General features: G+C 47.5%; 1 protein-coding gene across 1 annotated transcript in view; it reads left to right on the top strand.

Annotated features, from left to right (window-relative positions):
- Positions 1-2,449: 2,449 nt before the first annotated feature.
- ENDOD1 (endonuclease domain containing 1) overlaps positions 2,450-10,649 on the top strand; it is a 36,150-nt gene continuing 27,950 nt past the window's right edge. The window contains 2 exon segments of the mRNA XM_015565978.1: positions 2,450-2,633; positions 2,636-2,677. Of these exon segments, the coding sequence (XP_015421464.1) occupies positions 2,598-2,633; positions 2,636-2,677 (78 nt within the window). The 5' untranslated portion in view covers positions 2,450-2,597.

Below are 10,649 nucleotides of genomic sequence, written 5' to 3'. Positions count from 1 at the left end.
GGTAAACTCATTATCTAGAGTCCTTGGTGACCTAGGTTAAACTTAGGCACTTAGGCAGTTTTGGGTCTCCGGAACACTGAGTTGACATGTTAACTGGAGCCCTCTGACCTTGGGATAACTGTGCTGTCCTTCCCAGGTAAAGGAAAATGTGCTTTCTAAGACTAGTATAACAACAACCCATGGGATATTCACATTACAATCAATAAGGCATTTAATCGAATGGGATGATTTATATAATTCAGAAAGTCAAAATAACCTGTCCATTGTTAAACAAAGCAAATAGGTACCATACTTCATGTTACCAAACCCATTACTGTAATAGGAGAACTCCTCTTTAGCTCTCCTGAATGAAGTTTCTCTTTCGAAAGATCACACATCCATTTTCTAGGATTTTATAGAGCATCATAGCTCCATGCCCATGAGTGCCAGATGCTCACAGCCGCAGGTGTAACCTTCGTGCTGCATTGGCTGAGGGTGCTGTTGCCGTCCTCTGCAATGTTGCTCTATTCACGCCTGGGGTGAGCACGTCCTATGGTGGTTGTGCTCTCAGACATTCTCCTTAAGGCACCAGCTTGGGGTGGAGGGGAATGGATCATCTAAAAACTCTGTCAAACAAGTATTGTCCCCTGGGTCACAGTGAGTGTGGTGGGAATAAGGAGGTGCTTGCACCTGTGGGGGCGTAGGCCTATTGCTGCTGGAGGTAGGTTGGGTACAGTACCTGAGCCTGAGGTGAGCCCAGCTGACCAGATGCCAGTTGCCCCAGCGGAAGGAGCGGGCAAACCACACCCTACACAGACCCTCCTCTGGAGCCGAGATAGAGACCCACTCACCCAGCCTTCAGCCCAGTCCGTTCAGGAGCCCCTCCCATGCACCCAGCCCATGTCCCCAGGGAAGTTAAGTCAGCCGACAGCACATTCTGAAACAGCCCAGTAAAGCAGGAAGCCCCACTTTGGGCCAGAAGAGGGCCTTTGCTCCCACTCAGACCTCCCGGCCTCCTGAAAGTGCGGACATTCCCTTTCCCTTTATGACTGGTAGCAACCCGAAGTCCCTCCCCTGTGCAAGTCCTTATGTTGGAGGCGGCGGGAGCAGCACCAGATGTCTGACCGGTGGCGTCAGACCAAACCGGGGTTCAGAACCTTGGAGCTTGGGTTCTGGCTGGGAAAGAATTCAGAACAAGACCCAACTGTAAGAGAACATGTATTGGGTAAATTACAGAGGTAGATAAAGCAACTCCTGGAAGAAATGGGCTTAGCAAATAAATTCCAGAGCTAAAGGAAGGGCGCTTGGAGCTTTGGAGTGAGGAAGCTAATGGTAACTTGCCAGGGGGAGGGAAGGGAAAGGCAGGAGCTTGCTCCCAGGAGGTCCTCTGTCCTAAGGGTTTTAGGAGTATAGATTTTAGGGGAGGTCCCAGGGAAGATCTCAATAGAATATTCAGTAGTTTTCCAAGTGTGTGCTTTCAGGGTTGTGATCTCCACTGTTTGATTGATGGGGGTCAGTATTCAATGCAGCTGGTCCTGATGTCACCTGTGGCAGGTTTTGCTGCTTTTCTGGGCCTGGAACTGAAATACAACTCAGGCCTAGATGTTATCTCGAGGGAGGAAAGGCCAGGGAGGGGGGTCCAAACGAATGATCAGCTGATCAGCAATATGCTAGGGGAGGAAAAGTTACCCTGGGGAGAGTTCCCACCCTGCAATTGATTGTCCATTGTAGGCACCTGGAAATTTCCACCCTGATGACCTTCTGTACCTGGCCCATCGTTCTTGCTCTGTTTCTGTCTAACTGCCTACAACACTGACATCTGTCATAGTCCCAGGTCACCTGGCTTCCACCCAGCGTGGTACATGAGCCTTTGCTACGTGTTTGGGAGATGGCAATGTTGGTTTCAGGAAATCTCCTGGCCATTATCTTAGTGTTTATAACTTCTCAGTGCAGAAGTTGATCCACACACATCACTTCGTTGAACCAACTGACCACGATACATGATTGAACAGGGACCTTGTGAGGAAATGGCCACTATTTATGTTTCTGAAAGACTGGGCATCCACCATGGTCTCAGTGTTACAGAAGACTGGAGAAAAACCAAGCAACGCTTAGAGAAATGGAGTTACACTTTATTATTATTATGCGCGGGCCCAGAGAAAAATGTCTTTCAGATTCTGTGCAAAAAACATGGAGGACGCTTTCCCTTTTTATACTTTTTTCAGTCCTTTGTCTCCCAAATATGGGGTTTTCCGGTTCCCTTTGCAAGTTCTTAAAGAGCCCTATGTGCTGGGGCTTTGAGACCTCAACCAAAGGCCTGGCCTGGCGCCAGCATTGATAACTTCATCTGGGGAAGGTTTAAGGCCTCTCTAAAGTGGGAGTAAACAGGTCTTGCAGGACCAGACAATTAAAGGAGCAGTGACTAGATTCAGATTGCTAGCCCCCCAAAATGTCTCTTTTCCCCCATCATCAGGACACATGGCGACTTGGGGGAAGGAAAGCAGAGTTTATGAGTCATGAAAGGCCTTTCCTCATTCTTGGCTGTCTCTACCACATCTGAACCCTGGTTCCTATGATAACATCGGACAATTCCTTCACGTCTGCGTGGTCCGTTTGGGATGATTGATGACCTTGCTTCTGCACCTCAGCTGGACGGGACGGACTTCACCCCTGCAACCCCTACCATCTGCACTCTGAGGTCCCAGCTCCCATCATCTTTGTCCAGCCCTCTCTGCAAAACAGCTTCTTGCCTGGTTAGCCCCTGGGTCTCCCCTAGCCTTTCTCCACTGGGAGCCAGAGAAATCCTCTCCAAGCACTAATCCCATCATGTCTCCAACAGTCTCACTGGAAACACTTGGAGACTCCCCACTTTCCTTCAGATAAAGATAAGCCCTTATCGTGGTCTCCGGAGTCCTTCCGGCCCTGTCTCCCTTCCCCCTCCCTGCCTTATCTGGTGTCACAGACCTTGTCAGGCTTTTACCTCTAGCCACTTTGGCTTATTTCTGAGTTTGCTTAAAAAAAAATTTTTTTTTTTGGTTTAAATTTCCATCATAAGGACTTTGTACCTGCTATTTTTGTGTTTGTTTTATTGTCTTCCATGGTATTCTCAACCAGGTCAACCACCGGGAATACTCTCTAGCAGCACCAGACATACCTTTTTGTTGCTAGCGTGTTGCAATTATACGTTTATTTGTGTGACTAATTGACTTCCACCCAACTAGACTCCAAGGACCATGAGGGCAGGGCCCAGGGCTCTTGTTGCTCCCTATTGAACCCTCGTTGTCTAACTCAGGGGCCAATAAACTTTTTCTCTAAAGGGCCAAATAGTACATACTTTAGGCTTTGCAGGCCACATAGTCTCTGTTATAACTATTCAGCTGGGCTGTTTGAGCACAGAAACAGCCACAGACAACACATAAACGAGTAAGTGTGGCTGTGCTCCGAGGGAGCCCTGTGAAAGCAGGTGGGGGGCTGGGTTTGGCTCACCGGCTGTGGTTTGCCAGCCCCTGGTCTCACATGATGCCATCGCGTAGTAAGTGGTTAACGTTGAGTGTTGAGCACTCAGCAAATATGGAGTGAACAGTGACTGGGGAATTTGAAGGCTGTATCATCCTATTCCTATTATGGCATGGCAGCCCTAGATCTAGACCTATAATTTTCAACTAACCTTTTTGATGTGGTTGCGGTTGTCATTATTTATAACATTTAGGTTTTTTTGGATGATACAAGTAATGTACGCTTATGATAAAGAATATTTTGAGTATTTTGGAAGTATATAAAGAAAAAGATCTAACTTCTCACAGTTTATGAGTGTGTGTGTGTGTGTGTGTGTGTATGTGTGTGCTAACATTCCAGGAATTTCCATCATTCAGAGACACATATATGTGTGCATACCCTTTATTCTAGTCAACAAGTTTCAGCACACGCCTTTGGACTCTGTGCAGCCACATATAACAAGCTCAGAAACAACCAACACACCCATGGAGTCGGAGAGTTTATTTCATTTAGAAATAGAAGACCTAGGGATCTCGAATGCAAAGTCCAGTTCCTCACATTTTCTTTCAAGTTTGTATCACATATTGCTCATGGGTGGCTTGAGATCATCCCGCCTCCTTTCCTCTTCCCGTGCTCCGGAGCAGAGGTCTCCTTTTCCTCTTACAGGAGACAGAGGCCAGGCAGCCACTGTCTGCCCAAAGTCACAAGACCAGTAAGAGGCAGAGCCAACAGGTGCCTCGTTTCTAATCTGGTGTTCGATTTCTAATTCCAAGCCCTGCTGTTGTGTAGTCCATGTGTAGAGGAACTTAAAGAGGAGCCACATTCCAAACACCCAGGAGAAAAGTTAAAGAAATGGAAATGATTTTATCTGAGGGCAGACTTACTAGCCTCTGTTATGCCCAGATTTCAAGATCCCCAAAAGACCACCAGGGAGAAGCCTTGCCAAGCACATGGCCAAGGTAAGATGGAGGGTGTAGCCCTTACCCTGGGGCAAGATGGAGGGCATAGTCCTCGCCCTTTCAGCCTCAAACGATATTTGCTACACAACATGGAGCAGATGCTGTCTCTTTTTTGCTTAAGAAGATATAAACTTTAACACATACGAAGGGTTTAGGTTGGAAGCAAAGAAACCATTTCCTATAGAGTTATTATGCCGTGGAAAAGGGTCTAAGGGCTAAGGCCCCTTCTCAAGTGATCTTTTTTTAAAAATCTTTATTGTTGAAGTATTACTTATGTCCTCCCTTTCCCCCCCATTGACTCCCTCCAGCCCGCTCCTATAGTGATCTTTATAGCGAAGGGTACATTTTGGAAAAAGGCTGTCTGTATAGCTGTAATCTTGTGTGGAGACAGGCTAGGAGCCCTTCCCAGTTTTCAGGTAGAGGTGAGCCCATAATCGACATGACAGTAGTGTCTTGCAGGCTGCAGTTCCGTGCCCAGGTAGCTCACTGACTAGGCTTGTTACTGCTGTCGCTTTTGCTGCTGTTAATATTGGGTACCATTCTGTTCCTCCAGTCCGGACACAGGCCAGTGCCCACGTGTTTCCTCTCATTCATTTACATAATAAATGTGGTCATAGCCAATTAGAGACAAGAGGTTATCATAAATGTGTTTTCTTTTCTATTAATAAATTGGGTTTAAGAGGTAGACATAGAATTACAGGGATCTTCAGTGACAAGAACAAGCTGCCCCTGTTTATTATCTGTTCATTCATTTATTCATTCCTGATCAGCAGGTCTAGACAGTTAGCATAGCAAAGGATGAGTAGTCAGACGTCTAGGTGCTGATTGATACTCTTATCAGTATTGTCATTATCATCATCAGCAGAACCATTTATTGAGTTCTCAGGACTAAACCAAGAAATAGAGTCGTGGTCCTGGAGCAAGGCCCCGCCCCTGACTGCGGGTGTCCTGTTTCTTACTTGGGAAGGCAGATCATGACCAGGAGTGGTTTACTTACCTCTCTCTCATTAGACTATTAGCTCTGAAGGGGCAAAGACAGAAACAGAGAGGTTAAGAAATGGGTTCTGTAGAGAGGCAACATGGGGTTGTGTCCCAGCTCTGTCACTTACCAGCTGTGTGACCTTGGAAATATTACTGAATCCCATGGTGCTTAGTTCCCCATCTGTGGTGTGGAGCTAATAGATTGTCCCTATTCTGCAGAGGAGTTAGGACGATGCAGTATGGCAGTATGTTCAAGAGGCACTCTGCATTGTGTCTGAGCACATAATACAAATTCATTAAGTATGTTGAATAAACAAGTAACCTTTGCTATACCTGCCTTGGAGGTCACCAGAATGAAGGTTACCAGGCTTCTAGGTCTGACCCTATATTATTTCTGAAATGGGTCCTTGGTCCATCTGGGAAAGAGAGAGGTCAGACTCCCTCAGTGGCCAAATAGGAGAAGAAAAAGGCCTCACCAAGGGACAGATGTAGTACCTCCGGTGCTTTGCCAATGTTGTGCCCACCTTTAGCAAAAAGAAGGGTCCCAGTGCCAGCTCTGAAGACTTTTGTGATCCTGGCTTTTCTCTAACAAAACCCCTTAGCCTTGTCAGAACAACAAAAGTCCCCATTTCTGCTCCATTGCCACCTTTCCTGTGACTGGTCTCAGCTTTTTCTCTACGTGCAGTTGCTCCTGAACTATTCTCTATGTTACTTTTTCTCCTGATACATTCTCTGAATGTGGTAGAAATTCTTTCTCTCTGTCCCATGGGCATCCCTCTGTTCTGTCCCCAGACTTCTTGGACCAGCCTTGTATCTTCATTTGTTCCGAGATTTAATCCAGGTGTCTAGAAGGTTCCATGCCTACAAGGTCCCTGCCCCAATTCCCACAGCGGGCTTAGTGAGTTCTCATAAGAACAGGACTGTTGTTTCAGGCTTGTTGGTGCATGAATCATAAGCTTACCCAACCTTATTGGGGTGAAGGGCAGGGCAGTGTAGCAACAGGCACAGGAACAGATACAGAAAGGCCTCAGAGGAACCAGAGCTGGGAATTGTCTACAAACCAAATGGTCCCACTTAGTCTCCAGGGTCCTTCTCCCACCCTCTGTCTTTTTTATTTTTTAATTTAACGTATTTTTATTGATTTCAGAGAGGAAGGGAAGGAAGAGAGAGACATCAATGATGAGAGGGAATCATTGGTTGGCTGCCTTCTGCATGCCCCCTACTGGGGACCGAGCCTGCAACCCGGGCATGTGCCATTGACTGGAATCGAACCCAGGACCCTTGAGTCCGCAGGCCAACGCTCTATCCGCTGAGCCAAACCGGTGAGAGCATCGCCTTCTGTCTTCTACCTGCTTTCTCATGGACCATCCTGGCTGTCAACCCTAAACTGCATCTAGCAGCTCTCACACCCTGACTCTTGTCAGTCACTGAGTTTCTTAGATAGAAAACCTGAGAGAGTCATCTGGTTGGTTGCTGGCTGGATTGGCTGTCCCTTGGTTGTGACTGGCAAGGCAAGGAGTGCTCAGGTAGGGTCATGCAGTAACAAGTGCTGCTCTTTCAGAAGTAGTGTCAGAACTGCTCAGTTAAGTCAGAAGTAAAAGTTGACTGTGGCACTTTGATTGACAGGGGCTGGTATACCTGGCGGTTGGCTGGGAGAGCCCAGAGTGGGAGCCAGATTAGACTACTTGAGGGACCCTTTCTGTGTACCATCTGTGCACGTAATCCTTGCTACCAATGCCCTGAGGTGGCTGTGACTGACCTCTCAGGATTGGGTGAGTTGGGTTCTTGGGAAAGATCTCACTGTAGCTGTATCCTGGCAGGAAATAGATGGAACTCTCAAAGAGTTGAATCAACAGAATTGAATGAAAAAACGATTTCTAGAGAATTAAGGGAGTCAGCAAGATATGGTGAAGCATCTAGGGCCTAGCCATCACGCGAAGCTGTCGCTATCCCTGGTCTGTGGGGTGAGGGGAAGCCTGGTGGGAGCCATGATGACAGAGAAACTCAGCCAGAGCCAGAACTGCAGCAACCAGGTGGGGAGGAAGCAAGGGAATAAGTACTCTGGCCTCCTCTTCCCACCCTCTTGTTGGCTATTCCAGTCAGAAGCCAGAGGGCAAGAGAGCTCAGACGATGTGGTCCCTCAAAGTCACCCTCCTGGGATACAGAGGAGGGCAGAGAAGAGTGGAGAATGGATCTGGGAGGCCAAAGGAGACCGCCCAGCACAAGAGCTGTGAGGTTGAGGCCCAGCCTTGGCATCTAAGTAGAATGCAAGCAGCAGAGAGGAATGGTGAAGGCATCCCCAGCCGCTGATGACGTGGGTGGCAGTACAGAGAGAAGCAGGGAAGCATTTACATTATAGCCATGTAACTGACATGGTTGGGACAGGCATTGGCCTGTTTTGTTGAAGATAAAGGAATAGTTGAGAGAAGAGCGGGGGGAGTGTGTGTGTGGGGGACCCCATTTACATGCCAGTTGATCATTAACCAGGATGTTATTGAAGATGTTAGAGTAGTGAGATATGCTCAAAAAGGTATAAATAGCCAAAAATAGACTTTTCATACCACATGAGAATAAGGCAGGAAATCCATGTTTGCATTTTTATGATCAGAAAACTAGCTGCTCTGATAGATGGAGGACCCAGTTGGCTCTATATTTTGTTCTCTCCATTATCATTATCACAGCTCTTGCAATTTGGGGATAATACCTCTCACAAAATATGGATAGTCTGACTACACTAAGCCCAGCTGGGGCACTATCAAAGATGATTCGCATATTTGTTTTTCAGTGTGGGGTTCCTGCACCCCCTGCATCAGTATCACTTGCTGGGGGGTGGGGGTGGGGGAGGGCGGTATTGAAAATGCATTTCTGAACCCCACTCCAAGCCTAGTGGATAGACCTTGTTTTTAAATAGAGGCCCGATGCACGAAATTCGTGCAAGTGGCTCAGCCCTCGCAACCCTGGCTTCGTCCAGAAGGTTGTCCGGGCAGCCGTTCTGCTGTTTGGTCTAATTAGTATATTAGCTCTTTATTCTATAGGATAAGGACAGAGGTGCTTCTAATACAAATTGAATTTTGAGAACTGTTAATTTAAGGACACATAACTGATTCCTTCTAGTGGCTGTCTAGGCAGGGACTGAACTCCAGCAGAACGATAAATAAAAATCTGATAAAGATCTAGCCCAGCCGGTTCTTAATTTAGAATCATCTGGAGAACTTTAAAAACATCCTGATTCCCAGCCCTGCTCCTACCCCAGAGGTTCTGACTTAACTGGTCCGAGGTAAGGCCCGGAGGTATTTTTGTTTTTAAGCTTCCAGGTGATTCTGATGGGCAGCCAGGTCCAAGAACCTCTAAGCTTGTCTGAACTCCGAAGGTGGAAAAAATGAGAAATGGAGACAGCTCCACTGAACCAACTGGCTTTTCTGAGTTCTGCCGCACGCAGTTCAAGGCTGAGAATAATTGCGCTGGAAAAGAAAGTAGCGTCCAGAGTGGAAAAAGAAAGTAGAGGCCTCAGTGAGTAAGGAGGAAGGAAACCAGAGAAGACCAGGGATGATGTAACCTGAGAAGGTGCCGCAGGTCTGGAAAGCTCTTAAAGGAGTCGGCACTCTCTCCGAGGCTCCCAGGAGTTGGAAACTTGGAGCTTTGTGTGAGAAGAGCAGTCTGAGGCGTCTCATGGGAGGGTGTTGGCCTCAAGGCCACCCACTGCCCTCCTTCCAGCTTCCCTTGTATTGCTAGTGTAGGTTTGGTGCATTTTTTTAATCCCTCCACCCCCTTTTTATTTATTTTTTTAATTTTCAAGAAAAATAAACAAACCCACAACAGTCTTAAATGGAAATGGAATAAATGGGCTTTCATTCTCTCTCCTGTTCCATCATCTTCCAACGTAGGAGGACTCAGCCATTCGCCTTTGCATCTCTGCGGTTCACCCAACTTGCTGAGCACCTAAGGCAGCGAGCGGTTCTCAACCTGTGGGTCACGATCCCTTTGGGGGTCGAACGACCCTTTCACAGGGGTCGCCTAAGACCATCGGAAAACACATATATAATTACATATTGTTTACAGTAGCAAAATTACAGTTATGAAGTAGCAACGACAATAATTTTATGGTTGGGGGTCACCACAACATGAAGAACTGTATTAAAGGGTCGAGGTATTAGGAAGGTTGAGAGCCACTGACCTAAGGCGTGAACATCCCAAGGAGAGCTGCAGTGCCCGTTCTCCCAAAGGCAGGAGGTGCGAGTGGCCTGGGGGCCCAGAGGGAAGCTGATTCACAGGGGGGGGAGGGGGGGGCAGGCAGGGTCCGCCTGAGTGCTGAAGGGCTGGTTGGGAAAGGAAAGAAGCCAGCATTTCTCTTTAGAAAATGAAAAAATCCTTCTAATTCTTCTATAGCCATTTCTATCCCCAAGAGGATAAGGAATATTTTGGATGCCAAGCAGGGAGGATTTATTTTTTCTTAAATGGGTGGGTCAGAACTCTGTTTATCCCTTCTCTGAGAGCTCCAAGGTCTCCTGGTTTATTCCTCACAATGTCCTTCACCCGCTCTGTGGCCCCAGCGGCCTCCCGCTGCCTTTCGGAAAGGCGGCTCTTCCCTGGTGCTGGGTGTTTTCTGTGGTGAGTGGATTCTCTTAGGACTCACCCAAGGCCTCGGATCTAGCTCATTCTAATGCGTGCCTCTGTGCAGAGGGCCTGTTTGCACCATCTAGCTCCAGCCCTGATAGGATTGTCTGATGATCTGATGATTATCAGCTACTCTCCCCGTGTCTTGTAAGGAGGGGCTCTCCCCCCATCTGGTGATGGGCAGTGGGTGGTAGCATCTCTGTAATGTTCCTGTGTGGACCGTAGTTCAGAAAACTGTGAACAGGAACAAAATTGGAACATCCACTGTTCGGCTCATCTGATTATTTAACTCTTGTTGAAAATAAAACAGACCCCAAGGGACATAGCTTCTCTCCCGCAGGGTTACAGGAGTTCACTAGGTTGTCTCCTGATCTCAGGATCTGGTCTGAATCATCCTGCATATGCTTGTCTAGCCTCAGCCTAAGATTCTCCAGGGAAGGAAACGCTGCCCTTCCTGAATCATTGCAGTTTCATAAGCATTTTGATGGTTTTTCTTGATGACCACCTTTTCCTGGGGCAGGTCCTGGAGCAGGTCTAGAGGACAGCCCAGCCCATTCTCTTTGGAGCCTTTCTGTCTTTGCACATCTGCACACCGGAGGAAATGAGGTGTGCATCAGGAGT

Source organism: Myotis davidii, unplaced genomic scaffold, assembly GCF_000327345.1.
Source record: "Myotis davidii unplaced genomic scaffold, ASM32734v1 scaffold641, whole genome shotgun sequence".
Classification (NCBI taxonomy): Eukaryota; Metazoa; Chordata; class Mammalia; order Chiroptera; family Vespertilionidae; genus Myotis; species Myotis davidii.
Note: the sequence above shows the minus strand (reverse complement) of the source record. Positions and strands in the feature narration are given on the sequence as shown.